The sequence below is a fragment of the Leuresthes tenuis genome, unplaced genomic scaffold, assembly GCF_036924035.1.
Source record: "Leuresthes tenuis unplaced genomic scaffold, fLeuTen1.0.hap1 SCAF_24, whole genome shotgun sequence".
Classification (NCBI taxonomy): Eukaryota; Metazoa; Chordata; class Actinopteri; order Atheriniformes; family Atherinopsidae; genus Leuresthes; species Leuresthes tenuis.
In genome coordinates, this window is record NW_027325378.1 from 9,833,687 (window position 1) to 9,860,717 (window position 27,031).

Here is a 27,031-nt window from a genome sequence, read left to right on the forward strand (position 1 = left end):
AGGAGATTATTTCATCATATATATTTGACCTTGCATCATACTTTCTCTGGATGTTTGGATCAAATCAATAAACGAGACTTTCTACAGAATAGATTAAATCACGTGCCCAGCTAAAACGCCATGTTAAGACTTGTAGCTCTAGTAGTGCAGTCTTTGTCAGACACGTTGCATTTTTGGTGATTTGTCGCCATCAAGTGGTTGAAGAGTGAATTACAAATACACGTTTGCATAGACGAGAAAAACGTATGACGTCATGACGCTAAGAATCCAAATTTGCGCGGGTTCACTACTGTTATGGTTGACTGTCAGTTCACTGTTGTTGTCTCCCGAAATCGCCAATAACAAGGTAACTAACGAAGAAAATGTGTGCATATGTAGTACTTTCATGGCTTTAATTGTTAAGATGATGCTATGTGGCTGTGAGAGTCAGAATTGTGTTGGCAAATATCACTTTTAACGCTAACGACCAAACGGACAGCCATATCTGTTTTGGTCTTGGAACTGTTATTACCCTGCTAGCTTTATAGTAGCTAACGGTACTGGATGCTCCATCGTAGGTTTTCTTGACATTTCCAGGTCGCTTCATATCACTTGTGGACCAGGAATCATGTCCAAGCGAGAGGCGTTTTTAGAGGCCGCATGTAAGGAAAAAGTGGATGATTTCCTTCGCTTTATTCAGCTTCATGTAAGTAACTAACTTCATGTACGAAAACACGAACATTGTAGGGCTGTTGTGTTTGACTGAGTTAGTCATGAGCATAAAACTTATAACGGTAAAACTGTCAATTGTAATTAGTGCCGGAAAGCTTGCCTTTTATTACATCAGAAGGTCTTTATAAAGTAACAGAGCTGTACACAGAATTTATGGGCCTGAAGTAGGTTATTGTGTTATAGAAAATAAAAGCAAATGTAATCGTGGGCTAATGTGTGTCTGTTTGGATGCTTTTTCAGCATTTGTTGTGTTAGATCTGATGGGTTGGTTTGAAATGAGCCAGTTACATGCTAATAGAAATTAAAGTGCAGCTTTGAGTCCAAAATTTAAAGAGCTATCTCAGTTATGCTAAATTGCATTTTTTTAAAGCATCAAATCGCCCTTTGCACAGTGAGGTCTAGAAATAAAGACTCTTCTAAGTGTCCTTGAGCGAGCACTGAGCAATTTTCAGTAAGGAGTAAACGCTCCAACAATAAGCTAACAAAAAAGGAAAATTTAAAGGCTAATCTTTAAAGTAGAGAGTGTGTTTGCCACCTCGATTTCAACAGAGGAGCCTGATAGCTGAAGTTATTTGCCACTTCTAACCCTCCAACCTGAGAGCAAAGTGCTTTATTGAGATAAAATGCTACTTTGGGATCTTTAGGTTATGATGCAGCTTGGACATAAAATGCTTTTATGTAAGATGAGGGATTTTAAAATCTTATCTGGAGTTTTGCCAGTTGAGATAATGAGGAGAAACTAATATGGTTGAAAAACCATTAACCCCAGCTCCTGTCTGTGCATTCAGGTGTTTCTCAGAGAAATTTGGACATAGTGACAATATTTATCCCTTGACGCAACAAATGCCTGAGCCAGTTTTTCAATATTAGTTCAAGAGTGGATTTTTATTTTATTTTAAATGTATCGTATATGCAGTCAGAAAGATTTGTTGTATCTTTGAGTTTAAAGGACCATTTAGAAGAACTACCTGGTTTAAAGGTGTGTTCGGGGCCCTGCATGACAATTGTTTTGTCTGACTTGAAAAGGAAGAAAACTCTGCAGCTCTCGCATTGAATCTGTGCTTTTGTCTGTACTGCTGAGCAGAAGGACAAAGCTGATCCATTCGATGTGGAAGAGGTGGTGCAGGAGATGCCCAGAAACCAAAGAGAGGCTCTGTGGGGGAGGCTGGAGTTGCTCCTTCGGGACATCCTGCTGGATTTGCCTCCAGACCGCTGGGAGGAGGACATGCAACAGGAGGCGGCTGCTGACCCTGTGAGTTTACCAGTCAGTTTGCGTTCAACCGATCTTTGAAAGTGCTCGAATTCTCTAACATGATGTTTTCAAGATTTGGAAAGTGCTTGAATTTTTAAACTACTTAGCTTAGTATATGTGATTTATCATCACGTTGAGGAACAGAAAATTCACCTTAAAAATGCATGAAAGGTGCTTGAATTGGACTTTGAGAAAGATTCAAAATATGTACACTTCAAGGCTACCGTGTTTGATTGAATGATTTCTGGATGAGGTGCATACAAAGCCGCTGCATCTTTTTATTTTTATTGTTTTAAATCCCTTTCAGTTTTGCTTGTGTCTTCTGCTTGCATTTTTGTGAGCATCTACCCAAAAATCCTCCCCCACAGAAACATGCCACGGCTGTTGTGGACGGCGTGACACTCGTGGCTACAGTGTCCCTAAAGGTTTTACAAGACGGCGACACCTACGCTGGCCTTTTGGATATTGCACACAGGCTTCACGGTGAGTGCCCACAGAACATGTGTGAGTGCACATATTTACAAAAAGCTTGCTCTTGCAGGAATGTTGGGCTTCTATATGATTTAAGGAATATTAAAAGATTAATGGTAACGTCAGAAATCTTTCATAATTACTCAGCGGTCCATCGCACATTCCTGTCCTAAGAAAAAGTACAGAAGTGGAATCAAATCATCAGTCATTTGTTGAAGAGGAAATGCTAACTATGAGGGAATTACCTACAGTGTTCCTCAAATAAAATAGTATTTCTAATGCTGCTCCATCATCCCAACTTGACTATCTCTGAGCTGATTTAGAATGATTTTTTTTCGTCTCCTTCCCGCAGAAGTCCTTGTGTCACTTCCTGTGTCAGAGGCGCCTCTGCAGCTCCACATACAGCTGCTGTACGAGGCCTGGTGGAAGAGGAGCCTGCAGGAGAAGGAAAAGTTTGGTCGCACGGCTTTCATCGCCTCCCTGCAGAAGAGCTTCGTCTTGAAAAAACCAGTTAGTGTATCCTCTCAGTTGCCTGTCAGCCAGTTCAATGTTTTTGCAAAAGGAGGGGGGTGTTTTCTAAGCCAGAGTAAAGCAATAGTCACAACTGTCTGTAGATAACTGCTAACCCGATTAAAATCTCTTTAAACCCGAATATATTTGTCAATTTAACTTTCTCATCCGTGGCCTTTTGTCAGGGTGCTGAGATTCAGAGAGTGTGGAGTCTCCACGAGGTGCTTTTGGGTCTGGACTTCACATCAGAGGACAACAAGCAGATAATCGACTTGCTGCTTCAGTGCTTTCACCGTCCTACTTACATTAGAAATGATGACGTGAGTAGAAGGATCTTTAGCTGCTGTTTGTATGATTTACTCTTATTAATATTAGAGATGTGCCTTTGTCCTTGAGCTGTCAGTCTGACGATGTGATGCGTTGTTGCAGGGGAAGCGATTCTTGGTGTTTCTTTTCAGCTGGCACGTCGATTTCATTTGGGCTATTCATGGCACCATCAAAAACCAGCTGGGGTTTTATAGCAAGTAAGAGGCGTGCCTTATTTTCAATTACACTGCTCAGTTCTCTATTCATGTTAATTATTTCCAAACCGCTTTGTTCAGGAGCATGACGACTCACATTACGGAGCTCTACTTCAGAGCATGGAAGAAGGCTAGTGGAGACTTCTTGGAGAAGATTGAGAGCTCATGCATTCAGGACTTTATGCAGAATGCAATCTTCCTTCACAGGACGTCACCCGTCCACGCCAAAGTCCGACAGGTGGCCTGCGATCTGTAGACGTCGCTTTGAATATCTTTTTTAAACGAGTTTTAAACGGTGGGCATTGACTCTCTGACCTCCTTGCTCTCGTGTGCAGATTCTGAGCTACTTCCACTCAAGGAAAGGCTGTCACAGCGTGGACAAGATGCTCTATAGACTCTACAGGCCGATACTCTGGAAGGCTCTCAGCGTACGCACACACAGTCACTTCATTCCTGCTGGTGGTTTACTATCTTACTGTTGCCTTATGCACCTCTGTTTTGTGGTTTGTTTGTTTTTTTTCAGGTTCCTAACTTTGAGGTGCGTGCAAATGCCACTTTGCTTTTCACTGAGGCCTTCCCAGTCCACGATCCAGATCAAAACAATGAGAATACAGACATGAACATTCAAAAGCAGCTGGACACAGCAATGGTAAGAACTCTTTTTTTTTTCATCAATGTAACACTGAGTTTATGGATCATGTGGGAGCTGTAGTCATGCCCAATAATCTAAAACTAAAACCACCCTCTGTACTCTCCAGGGCCTCCTGGATGACCCTCACCCTACCGTGCGCTCCATTGCTGCTTTGGGCGTCTGTAAAATCCTGGCGAAGTGCTGGGAGCTCCTTCCCCCGACTATCATCACAGACTTCCTGAAGAAGCTGGTGTTGGAGCTTGCAGCTGACATCAGCTCCCCCGACGTCCGCTGCTCGGTTTTTAAGGTAAAAAAAGAAAAAAGTTTCCCTGTCCTCGATGCGTGTTGCCTTGGAAATGACAGTTCGAGTTGAGGCAAGCAGTTCGCCAGCTCAAATGGATGCTTCGGGTGGAAAATCCTAAATGCTAGAACCATGGAGGGAATTATTTCTCAACTTGAAGCCGCTTGCACAAAAGGTCAGAAAAGTTTGCAAAGTTTAGGGAGTCCTCAGCTGGAAAAGGGTGGAATGCTCACTCCGGGTCGGGAATGAGATCCTTCCCCAAGTGGAGGAGTTCAGGTATCGAATGAGGGACGAATGGACCCCCAGAGAAGCGGTAGATAATGGATGGATGGATGGAAGTTTAGGGGTTTAAAAAAACTCTTTAAACTTTTTCAGAAATCATGAAAATCTATAACTCTGCTTTTTGGTGAGAACATGTACCTTTTACTGGTCTTTTAGGCTAATCTTTTAGGCTAATTTAATCTAATCAGGCACCATAAAAAGAGTGCAGACAAAGCTGTGTATTCCCTTGTGTGTCATCACATAAATGTAAGGATCTATCTGTCTAATTTCTTTTTATCATAAATATCTAATTATCTTATGTGGAACTTAGCCTTTAATCAGAAGTTTAGTTGCACCCAAAAAAGGGAGGAATAAAGCCCATAAAGCAAGAACCTCGTTGACTTGACTAATAAATCCCCCGTGGGACCAGTATTTGAGATTTCTTGCTTTGTCACTGTAAGCTGTGAGGATTGCGGTCACCGTGGACCGGATGTGTGATAATTTGTGGTTTGTATCATTTTTTTTTCTTTTTTCGCCCCCTCCAGTGTCTGACTATTGTTCTGGACAACCCTCTCAGCCACCCGCTGCTGGAAAAACTCCTGCCCTCCCTCAAGTACAGCCTCCATGACACATCAGAAAAAGTCCGCACAGCTTTTCTTGACATGCTGATCAAGATTAAAGCAGTCCGTGCTGCCAAGGTACTGCTTCAGGTGTATGAAGAAAATGCCCCATAATGCTGGTGATGTAATGCTTTTTAATCCTCGTTTCTTTTCTAATGATCTCCAGTTCTGGGACATATGCAAAATGGACCACCTGCTGGCCCGCCTGGCTGTAGATTCGCACTCAGTCTCCAGGCGTATTGTTGATCTGCTCTTCAAGTCTTTCTTCCCTGTCAATGAGTTGGAGAGGGAGTGGTGCTGCCGCTGCGTCACCCTCATCCAGATGAACCCCATGGCTGCCAGGAAGTTCTACCAGTATGCTCACAGACATACGGCGCCAACTAACATAAGTAGGTCCAAGAGTGACCAGATGAAAACGGGGAATTGGTTCGCTCGCTGGAGCTCTCTTTTACGATGCTTCTGTGGTCATATTTGTGCTTTTTCTCCTCCAGTAAAGCTGATGTTGGCGATCCGCCGCACTCTGAACAGCTGCATCCAGGTTGACTGCGACGCGGCGGAGATCAATGACAGCAACAAGGAGAACAGCACGGTAAGAGGGAAACGCTCAACAGAGCAGTGATGCTGTACTTATTTTAACAGACTCGGCTTTAGAAATAAAAGAATAAACAGGAACATGAGACCGTTGCACACAAGCCCAAGCAGACATGCCACCATCAGTGTGCAATAAAACGAGGCCACACAAAAGCATCCATGCATGTGCAGATACTTTCCATCTCCAGTGTCAGATGCGATTATGAGGTGCACACAGGCTGAAACTGTCCTCACGCTGCTGCTGCCGTCACAGATGCACAATGAGTCCGTCTTACAAGGTTATTGAGATAAGAGACCACATAAATCACCTCCTGACTTCATTTGCTCTCCGGTGTTATCAGTAAGAGACCCAAACATTCTCAAACTAAAGAGTATTCCAAAAATCTGAATATTTTCATGTGTAAAACAAGTGAATTTCTTGTAGCTGTCAGTCTAAACCGCTGCTGAATCTCAGGCCGAACAAGACCAGCAGCGAAGTGCTGCTGATGTGTGTAAAATGTGTGTTTGCGTTGATGGAGACTCTGAGTCAAATGTTGCAGGCCGAACCTGTTACATTGGGGCAAGACACGGCTGTTGTGTCCAGTTTGCTGGAGGTGGTGGTCATCCTGTGGAGAAGCGTTGAGAAGGCGCTGAAACAAAACGAAGAGGCGCACACATACACCGCTGCGAAGTTTGGAAACGTTATGGCCAAGTATTTTCAGGCTTTTGAGGTACATCAGCTGCACTGCATTGTATTATTTTGCATATTTGTGTAGAAGCTGACGCTGCTGTAAAGAGGTGCTGATTGTTTTTCAGGATGAGCGATCCACTGTTCCTCTCATACAACTGGCCTCATGTATGCCCCCAGCTGCAGTTCCAACATTCAGGTGAGCAGCAATGAATCTCTCTCTGACATTGTTCCCATCTTATCCCTGTTAAGCTCTCTCTTTTACTGGTTTCATCTCGTCTTACGTGTCTTCTTGTCTTGTTTCCTTGTGCTAGCTGCGGAGTCCTGTCCAGACTGAGGAGGATGGACTCGGGAGCTGCTCCCGCACAGTACAGCCAGCTGCTGGACTGCATCTGTAGCTGGGGCCAGGCTGCTGACATCCTCGAACTTGTCACCGATTGGCTCACTGAGGCCCTTCCCAAGAAAGGGGTCAGTTGGCGTAACAAGAACCATTATAGCACATAGTTTTAGTCAGATTTTAAAGAAATGAAGAAAATTGTCAACATAAACAGATTGTACAGACTGTAAAAGTGTCTTCTTTCCAACCTCAGGACAACGCAACCACCAGTAGAAAGGTGCGTATTCAGGAGACTGTGGAGGCCAAACCAGACCTGGCACTGACGTACCTGGAATACCTTTTCTCTCATACTTCCACACGGGAGAAAGTGCTGGCTCTCGGTCAGAGACCTCTGAAGCAGCTCCACACAGTTCTGGGGAAGTGGAAGGTGATAAAACAGACCATTTTCTGCTTTCTTAGGAAGCTTCAACACATTCATACATTCATACTTCCCTGCTCGAACACTCTCACCTTCATGCACAGAGTTAACAGATGATTTGGTGTGTTCTCTGTGCAGTCCGTGCTGTACAGTCACCTCAGCTCCACAGAAGGCCCTGAATGTCCCAGCGTGGAAACGGCACTGAAAGCCTTCATGCGTCACGGCCGTCTCGGTGCACATCTGCAACATGATGTAAGTCGCTGCGTTCAGCTGGCACCGCCTTAATCCTTGTCATGTTCACAGATACTCCTCCAGTGGGGACAAAGTGGTTTTCTGGCACTGCCATGTTTTACAACCCTAATTCCAAAAGGTTGGGACAATAAAATGCAAATAAAAACAGAACGAGCAGATTTAAAAAAAAAAAAACGTTTTATTCCCAATAGAACAAAGAAAACAGATGTTGACAGTGAGGATTTTTTTTTAGCATTTTATGAAAAGTATTGGCTCATCTGTCTATAAACGACTACAGAGGCCAGTTGCTGGACCTTTGGGAGAGAAATGTCCAGTTTTCGTCTGATAAAGAATTCTAGCTGTTCAACAGTCCTGGGTCTTCTTGGTTCAATTTGGTGTTTAATGAAGCTCCAAATGGCGAAAGATCTGGACCGCAGGCAGGTCCGTCCGGCACCCGGACTCTTCTACGACGAAGCCATGATGCCGTCATAATGCAGTGTGCGATGCATTAAGGCAGTTGTATTTTTGTGTGATGAGGCACAGCACAATGTGGTTTTATCTTTGTTAATCAGAACTGCTCCCTATAGCTAAGGACTGGATTCTTTAAAGGGACTGTCCACATATTTTGTAACCGATCGGTCAGTTAAAGCAACAAAAGTGTCCTCTCCTTGTATGTTGTGAGCCAGCCTACGTTAAGTGAAAGCAGAAAAGAAATTGAGGTATTTTTTTTTGTTTCCTAGCTGACAGAAGGCCGAGACTATCTGCTCTCTCTGGAACACGTGGCAGCGTGGGTGGCAGACAGGGTGCTGCCCTTTCTGACTAAACGTATCGGAGATGATGGCGAGGATTTGGAGAAGTCGCAGCCTCTGGCCGCACAGATAACGGAGGTGAACTCTTCAGCTACTTTTTTTTTTTTCCTTCTTCACACAAAGCTTCGGAAAAACAGCCTTTATTTATTTATATAGATATATATATATATCTATAACCAAACCAAATTGTGCAGCTGCAGTTTTCCTATTTGAAACATGTATGAGCTGGACGGCGTTTTGTGTTCGAGTGCATTTGTCAGATATTTTATCTGGGCTGTAAAGTCAAACCAAGCAACGCGATTTCTCAGCAGGCAGATGGAATCGTACCTCTTTGGTTCATAAATTGCCACCTCAGATTTCCATCCGACTCACTTTCACTCCAGCACGTAGCCTGTGCCGAGGTGGACAAAAACGCATGGTTAGGTTGTCACGCAGGGCCTTCAGTTCTGCTTTGTAAGCTTAGACTCACTTCTTGTTCCGCTCCATGCGACACACGCTCTGTACACGCCTCCTCCTGTTCATCAGCCCGCTGTGCTGCCGTGGGTTCATTTCTCATTTCTGCCATTAATCTCACTCTTCCATCATGTTGCTCCTGCATACAAATCTTGAAACTAACCACGCATCTTTGAGTGCTCACAGGTTGTAGCTACCGGCAGCAATTCATGTTACACTATGATTGAATGCGCCTAAGACTGCATTTCTTTTATTTATCAATTTTTTTATGTGTGAAACTTTCTTCATTCGCTGATGCATTTTCCTCAGAGCTTCTTGACAGTCTGCTGTGACGTTTTACTCGTGGGTTTGGGCGACAAGACGTTCAAAGATCACATCCTCCATCTGTGCTCACTCGTCCTGCTCTCAGGTGGGTGTTTTTAAGTCCATTTATGTGCTTCAAAGAGATAGAAAGATAATTCAGAAGTAGGGGATAAATGATGCTATAATCCCCTTTATTTCACTTCACGTAACTCTGTTGCATCATTCTGCTTTAACCACATAAAAGGAATAACAAAGTGGGGTTTTCCTTTGTCATTTCAGAGGCAGGCTACCTGTGTATCCCTGCGGTGCTGCCAATTTTGAAGGAGGTGGCAAACTGCTGTGTACCTGAAGATGAACACCAGGGTCAGGAGAATCGGGAGCACGCGGCCCCTGTCATTCTGGGCGTGGTGGCCAACATTTTCCAGAAGATTATAGAGCTCTTGGCTCGCCGCCTTCGAAAGGATCCGGAGGAAGGAATACAAGTACGTTGTCGTATTTAATTTCTGCTTTATCATTTAAAGAGATTTGTATTCATTAGGGGCACCTTTTTATTTCATAAAAAGCAGATTGTCAGACTGGTGGAGAGTTTGCAGGAATATTATATTCCTAGTGTTTTTGTGCTGGTTCTTGTTTGATGAGCGTCCCTTTTTCCGCTCTGATTTAGCTGTGTCAGTCAGCTGTTCCTGGCCTGACGGACTTCCTGCAGGTGGCACAGACCTGGGACAGAGCACCTCTCGGTGGAGTCTTTTCTACTGTCTTTGCTGTCATCATCGTGGAGAAGAGACATTTGCTTCAGAAGGTGTGAGATGTCGAGAAAGCAATGGAAAGATTGTGATATTGTTCAGATATGCCTATAATATTCTTAAGCAGCGTCATTATGGGGTTTTCACCTAACTGATGAGCTAAAATGATGGTGTCTTATCAGCTGCTGTGCTTGTATTTCTAAAGATAACCCATCCAGAGGAGATGATCACCCCACAGACAGTGGAGGACATGCCTCCCTTGTCCAGCATCCTGCTGTCTATCATTCTCAAATCCCCCTCTATCACCAGGTATACACTCGAATCCTCTTTTTGCTCCCACCAAAACCAAAGAATTCTAGAGCTATATTAAGTATTATTCCTTTAGGTCATTTTTGGCAGAGGTCTGCTCATCTTTGGACTCCGAGGCCATCAGCAGTGTCATGGAACTGGCTGCCGTCCTGCACGTCCTGGCGGTCATCAAACACAGTGAGCTTTCATCTCCAGAAAAGCCATTTTACTTCATTTTTTGGGGGGTTTTCTGGTAATAAAAATGCGTCTCATTTGTCGCTCGTTAGCGGAACGGTCTAAAGCCGGCTTGAAGAGCGCAGCCGTGTCGGTCCAGCAGCAGCTTCACAAGCATGCAGCCTCATCTGCAGACAGCGGAGATATCCAGAGGTGAGTCGGATGAGTTTGTTTCTACAGTCTGAGGAAGGATAGATGGTTCTTGAGCCGTGCTGACTAACCTTACAATCCTCTTCCTCCACAGGGTTATTTATGAATCTTCAGTGACGACTCTGAATGAGATGCTGCAGCTATGATTTTCTTCTAAAAAGGGTCTGTGATGTGTTTTCTGATGAGATGTAATTTATGTGTCATTCATTTTGTATGAAGCAGAGAAGAGTTTAAAAAAGATGACGCCACTGATAATTCAGCTTCCCAAATTTTGGATTAAAACCTGAAGCCGACTGCGTGTCTGTTGGGTTTTTGCAGACTGTCTCTACTCGTTTATTTATTTCTTGGCGCCACACTCGACTCTCGTCTCCTCAGGCTTTTTTACATTGAGATGTTAACAAATACAGATCGACTTCTCCAGGTGGCAGAAATACGGTTTCTTGTGTAATTCTTTTTTTTAAAGCTTTCATTCCTTACAGCTCTCGTTGCCATCTTTTAAAATATTTACAGGAAATTTTTAAAAAATTATATTTTTTTTCATGAGTCACTATCTGTGTTTATATATCTGTTGGTTTGTCTGTAGTTTGCTTCTAATCAGAATTAAACAAAACTGTATCGATCAAAGCAAACTTTTATTGTTTATGTTTATTTGCATGTAATAAAAGCTCAAACAAATCATTAATCATCCTCTCACTGATCTTCATTCTTTCAAAGGGGAATGCCTTCCAATCCCAGAGTTTGCATAGAGTGAAAGGAGGGAGTAGCATCAGCCAACACTGTTTTCAGGGGAACAGGAAATTCTTTACACTATGTTACGGTCTATGTTATTGAATTTTTACATTTCAAGGCGTGTATTTTTTTATTTTAGCTTGTTTTCAGAGGCCAGTTTTTATTACATACATGTCGGTTAATGGAATATATTGTATTTCTACATTTTGACTTCTTAAAACTTCATTTTTATTTTGCCAATTTATTTATTTATTTTTTTCATATAATACATGGCAGTGAAACTGTATTATTTTGGGCTGCTGATCATAGTCAGTATTTAATGCTCCACCATCAGGTTGGGTTGGACCTTGACCTCTGCTCAAATGATCCTCTCAGAAAAGAAACTGACTGCACAAATAATATAAGCCCCGTGACTACAGGATGAATCTGCAACATTTTCACTTCTTAGGTTCTCTTTCAGTTCTTTATAGATACCCTCTAAACTACCCTTTTCCCCTCTCCTGGCTGAGATACTGTGTTACTGCTGCATAAGTGGGGTGTTGTGCAGGACAGATCATACTAAAACACTCAAATTTAATTTAATGGGGAATTCACCTGCCACAATAGTAAAATGTTGCCTCCATCAACAGTATTAACAACCTGTGAATATGATTGTAAGTTTTAGCTATAAAAAATGGCCCTTCTACAAGCTTCACCCTGTTTGACATCAGGCAAACAAACTGTATGTTTGTAGGCTATTCTGATACTTTTGTGGGTTTCTGACTGAGCAGGGTTTCTGCACGTCCTTGCTTATGTAAAACATGTGGCTTGGTGTTTTTGGTATCTTTGGATTTCCTGTGCTGTCAAAAGTAAATACAGAAATCCTACTGATACCATGTGGTTTGTGTTCAGCAGGGCGTCGAGCATTTGTTTTCCAGGCGTCCTCCCAAGACATAGCAATCGATGTGAAGTACCTTTGCTTTTGCAGGGTTTTTGTGTTGCCTTCACGCCTCCCGGGCAGCAATCATTCAGGACTCCTGTCTCCTCGGCCGTCCTCGGCCGTCCCTCCGTCTCTGTTGCATGCTTTGCGCATCATCCCTCCTCACCATGTGTGTGTTTGACGTCAGAAACTTAGGAGGGGCTCCTCCGTGAAGCTGATTGCTGTTTGTGGTGCTGAAACAACGCCTGTATTGTGTTACTTGGCGATTTCTGCCCCTCTTCGTCCCGTTTTTCTTCCACCCCCCAACTCCAACATGCTGCTATAACATCATCCTCCGAGCAGCCGACCCCCGAGTCCGACGTTGAACATGCTGTTTTAGCGAAGGTGTGCGATGGATTGGAGGTTAGGCAGGAGCGGTATGGATTCACCGTGCTGTCCCATCCTCTTCGCTGCATTGGCAGTCTGCCTCTGCTTCTCACCTGCTCTGGCCGACAGAAAATTTGGTAAGCAGTTGTCATTCACTTTGTTTATTCCTAATTATGCCTCGTTCCTTTCCGAGCTTTTCGTGCCTCCCAGACTCTGTCCGTGGTGCTTAATCCTCCAGACTGTCTCGCTTTGGGCTGGATCGCAGATATAAACATTTGCTCTCTGTGCAAAAGTTCCGTAAATCCTTCTCGCGACCGATTTGTGTGCAAATCGCCAGATTTTAGTCACCGCCACAGGTCATGTCCGCGCTTTGATGGAGCAGGTTGGATGAAATCTGAAGAACCAACAGGAAAAGTTACGTAATCTCTCAGGCCTAATGGACAAAATGTTTCCTGTGAGACTTTGTTTTTTTTCTCCATTTTTCCTCTTGAGCTACACGAGTAGTGCCATTAATCTAACCGGCAAAACTGTAGAACATTTTGCATCCAATAATGTGTTAATAGACTAGAGCAGCACATTTCTTATGGCTTTAATAGAAAAAACCTTTTGGGAGCATACAATTGAAATATTTGATCTTATGCTTTGCCTCCTCTGGAAGAAGGCATGGCCCTGTTTCATACTCAAACTTGGCTGGGTTGTACTTTCATTACCCTTGATTTGCTCTTCCAGCCCTGCCTCAGACACTGTGATGTGAAAAAGAGTGGCAAATGTCCAAAGCACAAGATATTAAATATTTATTGGAAATTCATTTGACAGCTTTAGTAGAGTGTGAGTAAAGGGAAGAGAGAGGAAAAAAAAATATCCCACTTCTCGCTGTGAATTTTACACTCATCACACCTACTGGTCTACGATCAGCAGCCAGAACATATGACAGCATAAACTTTATCATGAGTAAGAGGCAAATATAGGTTTCCGGCTGGCGCTCAAGTGTGATGATTCACACACACAAATGCATCATATTCTGTATATCTAAAACAGGAGAGGGCCTACTTCTTTTTTTATCAGCATGCTTATTTGTTACCTTTCAAATACACACACTTTATATTTCCCCTCTCAGGCTATTAAGTTAACAAACTGTTGTATAGAAAGTCTAGAAGATGCTGGCTTCCATGGGGTCTTAATCACTGCCAGATTCCTAATTTATACCAGTGTATGAGTCGGTGCTTACTCCCTGTGTGTATTTTTCTTATTAGATTCTCAGACTGTGTGTTTCTGTGTGTCTTAACACACCGAGGTTTCAGTTGTGGGAGTGTGGCTGTGAGTTAGAGGTGGTTATTGTTTTTAATGAGTCCCACTGTGCATTATGTCATTGGAAAGCACAGAAACTGAGTGTGCTGGTGTGATAAGCTGCACGTATGTACAGGTATATATGATGATAAGCAGAATTCAGTGGATTTCTATTATTGGAGTGGGAGAGAGACAGATGGGGTGTGCTGTGTGTGGATCTGAGTGCACATGGAAGCCAGACAAGGTAAACGGAGTCTGCATCTTAATGCTCTAATTGATAATCACTGTAGCCTAACATTTAAATGGGATGCAGTATGATTTAAAAAAAAGAGAGAGCCTTTTTTTCTGTGCTTGAGTGCATATATTTGGGTGGCTGAAGTGACTATCATCTAAAAAACTTCAACTGTCACTTCGTTTGTTGACGCCTGTTATGTCACAGGCCCAGCTCAGTGTCGTTACGCACCCTCCCTCCTTCTTTATTATTTATTTGCAGCATATGCAGTTCACTTGAGACAAAAAAAGCAATAGATATTTATGCTCGACCACTATTTGGTCTAATATACTACATCCCAACTGGGAAATCTGACTACTTGTTGGTGTTTTCTTTAATTCCCCCGGACCCCAAAATCAGGAAATTCAGACTTTCCATTTGTGCAGCATCAATATGCAACAGTGAAACTCACCATAGCAAAAACAAGCTGTCTGCCTCACAGCAAAATATGGAATTGTCACAAATCAGAAAACTGTATTTGTTTTCATGGAGATGAAATCTCATTTTAATTTCAAAGGCTTTCAGAGTAATGTAATTCAGTAGGACATCTGGTTTGTGTGTCCAACATCTTTTGTGTTTTCAGAGGAAGAAGCAGGCCTTAGCAGTCCCTAATCCAAGAAGAGGATAATTTGATATCATATGTTATTAGGGCGTTGACAAAGTAGTTTGTAACGTGTGAAAATAGTTATGAGCCAGCAAAAGACATGGAAACACTACTGTTCAGGACTTGGGCTCCTCAGCTTGGCAGTAGTGTGTTTAGCACCATTCTCCACTCCCTCCAGCATTAAAATGCTGACCTTTTTGTTTGTTAAATGTGAAGCAGCTGTTACTTCATTTTAAATGTTGTGACACTGCCTTCCTCAATTGACTTAATTTTCATGTCCAACAAAAATCCCGTTTGTCAACACACACACACAATTCAGTTTAATTCAAGTTAGGGCTAAAATCCTGCTCCTGCTAAGCGTAATTACCTAAACTAACTGCTAACAGTGAGCAAAGTTGCAATAACTTATCTTACTTTGAGAGTGGTGAAATCTACATGATTCTTTGTTTCTATTCTACTTTAAAATCACTTTATAACATGATGATAATAAGATGTATATGTACAATGGTTGTGATTGATAGACAAACAAAGTTTAATCAATGTTAATAGCTGATTGTAAATAACAAGCCATCGGGTTATTTTGCTTAAAGAACACTGGGGAAAAAGACCAATTTATTGGTAGATGTTCTACTTTAGGAAATTTGTAAAGGAATGTGCAGAATCTGCGTTTCATTTTTAATGTTTTGTGGACTCACCGTAAAACAAACTGCTTAAAAAGGCATAAAACTGAAAAATCCCTACACTTGCTTACACTTATTTTACCTACTAAGAGATCATATCTCTGTCATTTTCAGCCAGTTAACAAGTAGCATAACAGCAGAGGTTATAACTATCACATTCAGATGACAAATGTGCTGAACATATCATTACGTTAGCTTATATGTATATTCAAATCTTATAGATAAATGTATGAAAATCATATTTACAACCCCATTTTCAAAAGGTTTTGGATGCCGTGTTAGTTTTTCATTCCATATTTAATAGCTAATAGTATAAAGACAACATACGTGTAAACTAAAGTTTTATGTAATTAAGAAAATATTCAGGAAAGAGGAAACAGGCTGGATTAGTTGCATGTGCTGTAAAAAGATCTAACTAATTAGACTATGTAATTGGTAAAAGGCCTGTTAACATTTTAAGGTCTTGAAAGAACTTCCCATAGAAGTTCAGAGAATAAATAACAATGTTTTTTAAGGTAAAATTGCTAAGAATTTGGGAATGATAAATGATACAGTTCAGAACATAATTTGAAGACTCAAATTCAAGGCTGCATTTTATGGCTCCTGTCAACATTATCCGTGATCTCAAGGCCCTCAGGGAGCTCTTCATTGAAACAGAAGTGACTGTTGTGGAAATCCCTGCATGGACTCAGGAACACTTCTGAAAACACTGTCGTGCTGGCTTTAAATGGTTTCAAATCATTGCTTTCTGTTTCGTATGAACATTTCACACATCAGCCTAACTTCACTGGAAAGGATCATTAACAGTTACGCTATTTGTCAGCCTTTATGTTCATATTACTGTAAGTGCCTAAGTGAGCCGCCAGTCTGTATCCTTGCATTTTGCTGCCTTCACAGAGCACTACAGTATAGGCTACATCTTTCTTACATGATTCTGAGTCACTTAAATTACCTACTGTTATGTCAACTTGAGCAAATGATGTCCAAGCTGCTTCTTTTAGGTAGCCTTGAGTCTGGCGCTGTACCGTGTATTTCAAAAGCAGATTTGTAAAGGACACAGAGACAAAGGCATTGGACAAACATCACAACACATTTTTGTATAAATCATGTCATAAGGTGCTCTTTGGCATTCACTTTAATCTTACTGGAAAATAAATGTTTAATTAAAAGCTTTATCTATAGAGTGCCGGAAGGTTAATGCCGTGTTTTTAAACTAAGTTTGAAAAGGATAATTTGAATAATGAATTTATTGTCTTCTCAGTGGTGTGTAGCCAATGGAAAATTTGCAGAAATTGATCTTGGTGCACCTCAACACTCCAGCGCTTTGCGCTCTGTTTTGCTATCAGGAATGTTGTTAAAATTCTGTTCAGCAGCTCTATTCTGTTTGCAGCAGGTTGGCAGTGCTCTGAATCCCAATAACATCTACTGAAAGTCCCAGGGCTCGTTAAATAAACAGACAGCCGCTGCCCACCTGCAAGGTCATGTTTTGTTAACAAGAAACATAAAAGTTATACAGAGAAATATTAATCTAATAAGGCCTAAGTCGTGGGTAGATTTTTGGATTTGATAAAAAAGAAAACATGTCAGTCTTAATAACACCGAATCACACACACAACAATCACATTGAGGTCTTGACTGCTGTGTATTGATTACGCTGATCACCGCAGGCTTTAAGGGATTCTGCCGCAGTTCATTTAAACACAGTTTATGGAAACAACTCTCCTTTGCACACAAATTCCAAAGCATAAGAGAAGGTATTGATGGTGGAGATACTTAACACCGCTTCTTATCTCCAGTATGTACATGAAGACATTGGGATTTGAGGCTGTGCTGCTGGGTCTTCATTATGACTGACTATCAGCAGCCATCTCCTAATATACCCAGACAAGTTAGATTCGATTCACAGGCTTCTAAGCTCTGTCTATTTGGCCACGGGCCTCTGCCGTACCATAGATATCAGGACTGAGTGATGATATCAAATATCTCATAGTGGCTCTAAATCATCTGAGGTGATCGAAATATGCAGTGATATGATAAAAGATATTTCACTTCACAGCAGATTACGAAACACATCCTAGTGAGTATTGCTTCACTGCTACTGCTGCTTGACTTTACGATGGTCCTCGTTAGAAAGTAAAGGCATCATTCACATTTTCAACCCTCATAAAGATATTAATCTCCCACTTGCAACTTATTACATGTTTATGCTTGATCAGGAGTCCTGTCGTCACACTTAAGCCCTGTTAGCATGCACAATTATTTATGATGCACCTATATGCATGTTAATGTGGTGCAGTCTTAAATTACTCATAGATACTTTCCATTAATAAATGTGTTCAGTCTGAAAGGCCTTCTTATTTAAAAAATGTTTTAAAAAAGTCAAACAACTGTCTTTTATGTAAAATGTGGTAAATTTAAAAATAAAAAAAAAAGTATAGTCAAACTGTTACTTGATACTTCAAGTCCTTTACCCGATCTAAACAGAACTCTGCCTGTTGTGCTGTTGTTTGTAACTGTTTCTGTAAACCAAAGTTTATGATGGGAGCTTATATTATCTTTCCAAGGTTCTTAAAATCTGCTTAAACCAGCCCTTAGATTCTTGATAAGAAAGCTACCCAAGATGTGATGATTCTCTCTCTGTTTGAAAGGAAAGATGACTGCTTATTGACTTATATTGATTTAGGGTGGATTGGTCGAGTCGGCTGCGTTGTTTGGGGCTGCAGACATTAAGGTCAGGGTGAAAATAATTCAAAATGATTTCTAAAATTATTTGCATCTAATCTAAGAAGAACCTAATGTTTGCAAGTATGAATATACACAGTAGGAGCGGCTTGTCAAGGTTGTGCTTTCAGTAAGTTATTAAAATCTGAACCGTGCCCAGATGCCTGCTTTCAAACCCTCTGGGCCTTTTTTTTTACACTTGCTGCACATCTTTGCCTTTTTTTGACACTTGCTGCACATCTTCGCCTTCAATTCTCAGTAATGTCACAGTAACGTTGACATGACGTTTCCAAAATTTAAAGGAAAAGAGCAATGAAATGTAATTTTTAGCAGTTGAATGTAATGTACTGATGTACATGTGCAACTTTATGGCTCTGTTGATGCCAGAAAAGCAAGAAATTGATTAATTACACCATCATAGTAGGCTGTAAAGCATAGATTTATTTTTTTCCATGCTTGCATCATGACGCATCTATGATGCCATGATGGCCTGTTAGAGTAAATGTATTGTTTTGTGGAGTCTCTTTCAGGCATTTGGGGGGGGTTACCATCTTTTATCAGATTGAGAAATTATACTTAAGAAGTACGCTTTGTGTTAAAAGGTGACACCATATTGTTCTTAGCAAATGAACAGCCGTACAGCGACGGCTAGAGTTTGAGAACAAGTTGGAACATCAGTCTCAGATTTTGTGGCAATCCACCCTTTAGTGGCTTAGTCATTTTAGTCTAGACCAAAGCAGTCCAACTTATCCATTCATACTTCATAAGAATATTTTTCTACACCAATTCAAGCAATTAATTTCTCATAGAAGAGACTTTTCCCTAATAATGAAAAATCCTTTTCTAAAGCTCTCCCTATGACCTAAGTATAATTAAAGCAAAACCTGAGAGCTTGGGCTGCCAAACTCATATAACCCACTTTCACACACTCCGTAAAGGTCATGGTGCATTTTTCACCTCTCTCGGGATGTCTGAATCATCCTGACTGATATAGTAGAGGGTCAGCTTGAAGCAGACAGCATTTAGTTCAGACTTTATTGGCATTTCGGATGAGGAGCCTCTATGGATTTCACCAAAGGCTTTCACTCAACAATGGCCTATTGGTTTAGATTTTATTGTGCGGCACATCCTCTCTTTGGCTGCATGTGTATTTGGTGTCTTATTTGCAAAATGTGCTTGCTGCACCACTCAGAATGAGAGTGACTGATTAACGTTAGGATTTTCTGCTTTTATCTGCTATTGGGCATAATATATGCCAATTGATATGCTCTAGAAAGGTGATGCACTAACCCCAGGCTACTATGGATAGATAGATAGAGAGCTATACTTAATTAATCTCACCAGGGAAATTATTAGTTTTGGACATACTGTGTCTTTCTTTGCATCTTCCTTAGATTTTCTAATGAGCTTTTAAGAAACCCTTTTCAGCACTATTTTGGATGCAGTGGAATGATTTCTGCTGGTAATTCTTGCACTTTTTAAAATCTGTTATGATGTATAACCATGGTAACTTGAAATTTGTTTGCATGTCGGAGCAGCTGATAGAGCTTTCCAAAGCCCAAGTATTGCCCATAGTCCCCCAATCCCGATTTGAAAAGGCGATGTCAAGGAGACAGAGTAGGAACAAAATGAAGAAGAAGGAAGAAGAAGTTTAAATCATTTCCTCCCTGGGGCATTGTGGGAAGTGTGAGATCATTGGTAGAAAAAAATGGATGAGCTTGGATGTCTGACAAGGACATGGCAGGAATATTTGGAAGGCATTATCATTTTTTTTCACTGCGGCATGGCTGCAGGAGCAACTTTAAGATAATATGGACAGCGAGATAACAGTAAAGGAGGAGGGATTGCAGTGCTTGTTAAAAACAAATAGTGTAGTCCTGGACGTGTCAATGAGAAGGAGCATTTGTGCACCCCAGATGTTGAACTTTTGGCTGTTAGTTTCTGTCCATGTTGTCTTCTGCAGTTCACCTGTGCTACCTGCTGATGGTTTGTGTGTGTAGCAGATAGTTGCCAAGCTATAAAAGAAACAACTCAACCCACTGATGGGATCTCTGAAGATTTCTACCACATTTCTAATAATCTAAATGGCAGCAATATAATTTCCCTTCAGGGATTAATATTTAACTGAACTGAATTGAGTTGATTCTTACTAATAAACAGCTCTCATTGATATAAACATATAATCTGCGCATGCAGACGCCTTACTTATAGCAGCACAGGCAGACTTGAATTGTACTGTGATAAGCTATTAAAATGTGATTGTTTTTCAGATTGGGATGAAAAATAAAATTAGATTTTTGAGATTTATGTTTTTTTTAGTTCATTTAAAGTGGAAGCACTAATTCTCAGGAAAAAAAAACCCACAACGCAGGCTTTATATTTGTGGCTTGGGATGCTGCCAAGGCTGGTGTGAAAATAGGTGACGTGTGCTGTTTCTTTGTGACTCAACAGATGCTTAGAGGAGTGTTTTGGGAGCAAAAGAGCTGAATTGTCTTCCTTGACAAACATCAACGTATCTTCAGAGGGAGAAAGATAGAATTGTGTCAAATAGATGCACTAAGGCAATCCATCTCATTAGGCTCGTAATTTCTTTGGTTCAAGGTGAGATATTTTAGGTCAAGGAGAAGGAGTGCCAACAGAGGAAGGAAGGAAAGGCTAGATAAAATACAGCAAACCCCAATCTCACTTGATCCCAATGTGATCAAGCCTTTCCTGAAACAAGCCTGTTTCATGGAGCCATAATTCACATGACCCAAAGGATCTGCTGCCAACATCCAATTGCCAGAGACCACAGGATAACCATAGATCCAGTGTAAATGGGTCAGAGCTGCTTTAGGGGCCCGAGAGCGACCTACACAATATTAGGCAGCTGGTTTTATTGTTGTGGCTGTTTGCAATACGCTTCAATAGGGGCTTTTCATCCCTTGGGGACATGTTAGGTGTAAGAATATATTGCATATGCTCTTGATTTGTAGAACACTTTTTGCACTTGCAAACAGCGTAAAGAATGTGCTCCTCTCTCACCTCTGCACACCTCTGAGTTTCTCTGCCTCGTGACACAGAACACGTGAAATCATCCTCCAGCTTTTAAGAAGAGGTTTGTTTTTTTTTCAACCATTACAGGGTTTCAGATTAAATGTTGTTGGTAAATGGGTCAGTCTGAAGGTCACCTCTGTGTTGGCTGAGCCAAGATTTATAATGAGGAATAACACAGTAATGAGGATTCAGAAAGCTGCAGGTTGAGCAAAACAATTAATCAATACTATCGCAGCTGTGATTAAAGCAGTGATGTGGCTGTTTTGTCGTCGGGAGAAGCTGATTAATACCCCTCACCATTTTTCAGTGCGGTAAGGAAAGAAAATGACTGTCAGATGAAGCAGAGGCAGACGAGAGATACTGAGAACTGGTGGAGGGCGTATTTTACTCTTTTGTGGCTAATTTCTATCACTGCTGTCAGCTGTGTTCCATATTATTGACATGCGTCATTTGTTTTGTACGCCTTCATGCTTCCCTCTAATGAAACTGCAGTGATGTACTGGTGGACCCTGCCTCTTGTGACATTAGAAGGAAAGCTCTTAATAACTTGTTTACACGGCGCAGTGTCATCGCAGCAACAATCTGATGAGCTGTTGAGAGACTTAAACATAAACATCAAAATCACAAAAGTCACACTTATCGTTTTTCTGTATTAATAGCTTGCGGGAGTTTTACCGTAGCCTGCTAGGTTCACTCTCACCTCGTTTTATAGCTTGTTTTTCCAAGCACAAGAGGCAGCTACTTTGAATGAAGAAGAACAAAGAAAAATGAGGTTTTATGCAACCAACAAAGCAGCGATTGACGTAGTTAACAACCAAAGTACAGCTTTAAAGAGAGCTTACATTTTGTGCTGCCCAAAGAAGGTCAAAACATTACATGGGGGAAGTTCAAATGGCATATCAGATGGAAGAATCCATTCCGAGACTAGATTTATTTAAAATACCCTGCATTTATACATACATCCAGTGCTGTAGCTATATTTCTATTCATGTGAATAGTATTGCACTTGCTTTGAATAGTCTGATGCTGATAATCAGCTTACCCCTGGGTGATTGTAATATGACAGAACAGCAGCAGCTGATCCTGACACTATGATAATGTCAGTTGTTATGCATAGGGGGTAAAAATAAGATGGGGGTAGGAGTGATATCTGTTCAGTTTTTTACATTGCAATGTTTAGTTTAAATTAATTTTCGTAAGCTTATCAGCTCAACAGTAAAGGCTTCATGCATGTGATTTTTGATGATACTATTTGTGAGAATTACCTATTAACGGACACCAAAATTTTGTTTAAATTTTGTTCAATTAAAAATGGCAATTGCTTCAAAATGACAGTTTGACTTTCTTTGCATCTCCATCAATAAAGGCTATGCAAACTTCCCATCTCAGTAATGACAAAATGTCTGATCAGGCAGATGCATGGAGAGACTGTCAAGCCAAAGGGGGGACCAAGATTTCCTCTCACCTCATTTGCAGCCAATGGTACTTCATCCTACTGGTGGTACAGCTGAGTAGTTTCATCTGAAGCTGTGAGATTACCACACAGGCACACAGATGACCTGAGCCTTGCAAAAATCTGCATTTGCATGTCCATTGGATCTGTTGTAAAGTGGAGCCCAAACACTAAACCGCTGCAAAAATCTGCAATTTAATTGAGGCTCAACTGGCACTCATAAAAGCTAAACCTTTATTCTCTTCTGGAGGACTTGAGATTTCCCTCTGGGTCAGGTTGTGTTGGTTCACTTTGAGCTCCTTTAGAACATGAGAAAGAGGGTACTTAGCTGTTTGACTTGCTCTGGTTCTGCACTCCAACAGTCACACCCCAGATGAGGCGAGAAAATCAAATGTCTGAATGACTCAGTGCAGGTCAGAGAAAAGGTCAAGCCGGCCTATTTCTAGGTCCTCCATTACTGCAGCGATGCTGCCATCTTTAATTCATGCCCGGTGTCTGGGCTGTTGCCTGGAGCTGGCACCTGAGTGACTGAGACTGACCTGCTTGACTGAGAAATCTGAAAGAATCGTGTTTGGTTTCACTTCTCCAGACGTCAGGTGATCTCGTGTCAAGTCCTCGCTTCAAAGTAAACTCACATTCTGTGCTTCTAGCGCCTACTAACTATTCAGGTTAGAGACCGATTAGATTTATGCTCTGATGCCTTACATTTGTCCTAAACAACTAGTTCTGTCATGGCAACAGATGTGGTCTTTCATAATCTTTTCATATGAAAAGTGGGGGTGATAAGTAAAATGTAAATAAAACCACGCACATGTAATAATAATTTAAACTGTGTATTTAATTACAGTTGCAAATGCAATGATATGTCTGTTGTTGAAACTGTGAAGTTTGATATCTTTTACTATCCTTAATCTGGATTGCAGGCTGAACAGTTTAACACCTGGACTCCTACAATGCAGTCATGCTGTTGTAATACGTGTAGAAATTGACTTGACATAGGCTTTCTTGAATAAGACTGGTCTTCTTAAAAAAATGTTTAGGACACGTTTCTCCAAAATCTAGATAGATTGTTAAAGATTATTGGTACCTTCACAGGTGTGTGTGATACCACGTCATCATCACATATGTTGGCTTTCGGACTGTGTGCTGATGGCCAGATGTACCTTTTCCTCTTTAGCTTTGAAGATGCAGCATCCATTATTTCCAAAATGAATTTGAAAAGAGTTTGATTTGTCAGGTTGCAGAACAGGTTCAACTTTCCATCGGCCCATTGTTTAAAGATCTCGAGCCAAGAGATGGCGTTTCTGATTTTTCTCATAGATGCAGTCACTGCCAAACAATTGTTATCAGACTACCTGAGACAAAATTATTCCCACTACAGAATGGTGTCAGACCGAAAGTCAAAGGCATTCAGCACTGGTTTTAATCTAGTCGTTTTTGTAATAAGATTTTGTCCTATGTAATGCAGGTGATGAAATTCCCAAGTTCTGTGCAACCCAACAGATTTCTGGCCCAACAAAACTCATGATTTTTCATTGTTCAGTAACTCTGACGCTGTTGGCTGGTTAGCTTAGCACAAACTGTAAGTGACACAAACAACCAAAAGAAAGTTCGGTCACTAGCACCAAGCTTAACGATTACATGTGTTCTACTACTTTTTTTAAATGTAAAAGCTGAATTGTAAAAACAAGGAACTTACAATTAACAATTTTTTTAACCTTTTGTTTGCTAAGTGACCTCTGGATGTAGCTTAATATATACAACTATGAATTGTATCAAGGTCACATTTCCTGACATGGGTAACTATTAATTTTGGACAAAACATTTTCTGTAAGATTTGAAAGTAGCAAGATAACTTTAATAACAGTGTTCCTTCTTTTTCAGACAGGCTGAAAAGTGCTTGTGGAATGTATGAAAATGCTGAGCATCAGCTTTGACATGCAGCTTTTGACAAGAAAAAAAGCTCAGAGCTCTCTTTAATTTCAGCAGGAAAAGAGCCTTAATGACACAAGCTGTTTAAATCTGCGGACATGGTGTCAAGCTTATGCTAATTTGCTTGCAGGTGATGTTCTCTGCTGTCCCTGCTCCAGCCTTGCTCTCTTTTCTATTTCACTCTCGCTTTTATTGCAGTTGTTGCCCGCTGGAGTGTCCTGAAATGGCTTTTTTGGCTGGCAGCACAGGTGTATGTGATTAGAAATGAGTCAGGTGTCCTTGGTGGCAGCTTATATTTATGGTAAAAGATATGTTGGCCCTAGAGAGTGAATGAAATATGCCTTTAACTGCAGCAGGCTCTGGGAGTGTCTGTTGTTGCTGCCAGATTCCCACTGTTCTCCTTGGCCCCTCAGACATCGCAGATGGTATCCTGGCACTGGCCAACCACCTGTGAGGGAAAGTGCCTCGGCCTTCTTGTTCAGCCTTGGTTTTTACCTCACTGGGATATGTTTAATGTTCCAGACAAGGTCAGCCAGTCACAGCCAGATAATTCAAAACTAAATCCACAGTGAGATTTACAATGAATGGTTTGATAATGCACAGGTATATGGTAAATGAGAGAACAATATTATATATATTTTTATAGTAAGAAACTCTCAGTTAATGTGCAATTATTTTTTTCTTTATGTGACCTCTAAAGAGCTTTTCCCTCCTTTTTTGGTTTCACGCCCCTGAAGGGAGATATTCATGCTGTCATGTTCCTGACACGCTGTGAGATTTTAGTTGAAGGTTAACAATGTTTGAGTGTGAATGTATCTGTGTATGTGTGCTGTTTCCTTAACTTGTGCAGTACAGTAAGTGTAATTTCTGCCCCTGATTACTGTTAGCTGAACTAAAGCAAGCAGGAGGCGTCATGGCAGAGACGTAGGCCACAGGTAACTGACTCAAGCTCTGCATACGTTTTTGTACTTTTTTTCTATTTAATATAAAACCTCCATGTTGTTGTTTGAAAAAAAACTGACTGGAGCAGCTGCAGGAAAATGGTAAGTTCTGTCTGTCTCCTGTTTCACTCTCTCCTGAGAATACTGTCCACTAACTAGCAGAGTATTCTGTTGAAAAACTGTGAACTGACTCATTGCATCCACTGACCTGATCCTTCTGGATTCTCCCTGCATACTGTATTTGAAATTGGGTCACACGGTGTCTATTCTGGGAGGGGGAGCTTCTGCACATTTAGAGCACCTGCAGTTAGCTCTCTTGTAGATCTGCTACTAACCGTTATTTTCATCCTCAATTAATCTGACAATTACTGCATGTTAAAATGTCAAAACACAACCTAAATATTTGTTTACTTTTGTCACGAGAATACATAGATACACATTAGGACACACAGAATGACTGTCCTCAGTCCAAAGATATTCATTTTGCCTTTATGAATACATTTTCTTAAGCTAAGTATCCAACAAAAAGCACAATGAAATAATCTTTTTTGGTCCCCTAACATCAGTCTAAAGCTGCACCTCCTTGACTCAACCAACAGTCTGTCTCCCATTGATTGTTACCATGACTGATCCTTTAAGATTACAATAAATCCATATTTGGGGTCATTTTTCAGGCATTACTTGGGCTTTGGAAAGCTGCTCTTACATGCAAATGACTTTCCCCTTCGCATGGTTACACATCATAACAAATGTAAAAAAAAGAGCCAGAATTACAAACTGAAGTTATTCCAGCAGCATGACATCATCGAAAAATCTACCAAAATAAACATGAAACAAGGACAAAGAGTATAACTAACAATATTGTCTAAATTCTTTCAAGCATAAGATGAAGTGGCAAGTCTCAGGACACCTCATTAAGATTTTGTCTGGTCACCTGATTTGCTTTTTCTTTTACCAGCTTTCTTTTTCACTCATCACAAGTCTTTCTTTCCCAGCTTGAGGTAATCAGCAGCATCCACTGTGATTGCATTTTAATTAAAAGCCGCCATTTTAATCATCTCTGGCATGGTGTCACAGAAAAGGGATGTGCAGTTACCAATCCTATGTCCCTGCCTATCACACACACACGCTCACATGCACATGCACACACACGCATAATGTCTGACTAACTACGCTTGGCTGGATGCGTCATTAGTTGAAAGTCGTAATTAATATTGAGAGCTGACAAGGCCTCCCAGAGAACCCATTGAATTAAGCAGGGAAGTGATGAGGAGGTAAAGTTGAATGGACTGACACTAATTGCAGAGCGCTGAGATGCACGGTCAAGAGGGACTGCACAAGTCCTCCAGGCCTAAGTGAGTGCTTCACATAGGTTTGGCCCTATAGTTTTGTATTCAGCTTTGAGCTGAACATAAAAGTTAGAGGGATTTATAAACTGTTTGATGAAAAATAAGGCTTATACTAACAAATGGTTGAGCATGTAGTATAAGAATTTAGAAAACTGTCCAATTTTCCTTAATGCCATAGTGAAATTTTTTTAAACTTTTTGTTTCTTCCAATCCACTTCCATGTCCCAAAATATTGAGTTTA

The 27,031-nt window shown here is 41.0% G+C and overlaps 2 protein-coding genes across 3 annotated transcripts in view; both read left to right on the plus strand.

Annotated features, from left to right (window-relative positions):
- Positions 1–270: 270 nt before the first annotated feature.
- ncapg2 (non-SMC condensin II complex, subunit G2) lies at positions 271–11,033 on the plus strand. Of its 2 annotated transcripts, none has more exons than XM_072378629.1 (27): positions 271–346; positions 558–685; positions 1,796–1,963; positions 2,332–2,446; positions 2,787–2,944; positions 3,130–3,264; positions 3,374–3,468; positions 3,547–3,703; positions 3,801–3,893; positions 3,989–4,114; positions 4,224–4,403; positions 5,204–5,356; positions 5,445–5,667; positions 5,770–5,867; positions 6,409–6,579; positions 6,665–6,735; positions 6,851–7,004; positions 7,127–7,300; positions 7,430–7,543; positions 8,263–8,409; positions 9,094–9,193; positions 9,367–9,569; positions 9,752–9,886; positions 10,036–10,139; positions 10,216–10,316; positions 10,406–10,505; positions 10,597–11,033. In XM_072378629.1, exons 2-27 carry the CDS (start codon positions 608–610, stop codon positions 10,646–10,648), a joined length of 3,405 nt encoding a protein of 1,134 aa, XP_072234730.1. In that variant the 5' UTR covers positions 271–346; positions 558–607; the 3' UTR covers positions 10,649–11,033. The 2 variants fall into 2 exon arrangements, with proteins under 2 accessions (XP_072234730.1, XP_072234731.1); XM_072378630.1 differs by having other exon boundaries at positions 326–346; positions 577–685.
- A 1,268-nt stretch (positions 11,034–12,301) lies between these two features.
- The window catches only part of ptprn2 (protein tyrosine phosphatase receptor type N2), a 131,342-nt gene continuing 116,612 nt past the window's right edge, over positions 12,302–27,031 (plus strand). Inside the window, exon 1 of the mRNA XM_072378759.1 lies at positions 12,302–12,653. Within this exon, the coding sequence (XP_072234860.1) occupies positions 12,542–12,653 (112 nt within the window). The 5' untranslated portion in view covers positions 12,302–12,541. The remainder of the gene's footprint in view (positions 12,654–27,031) is intronic.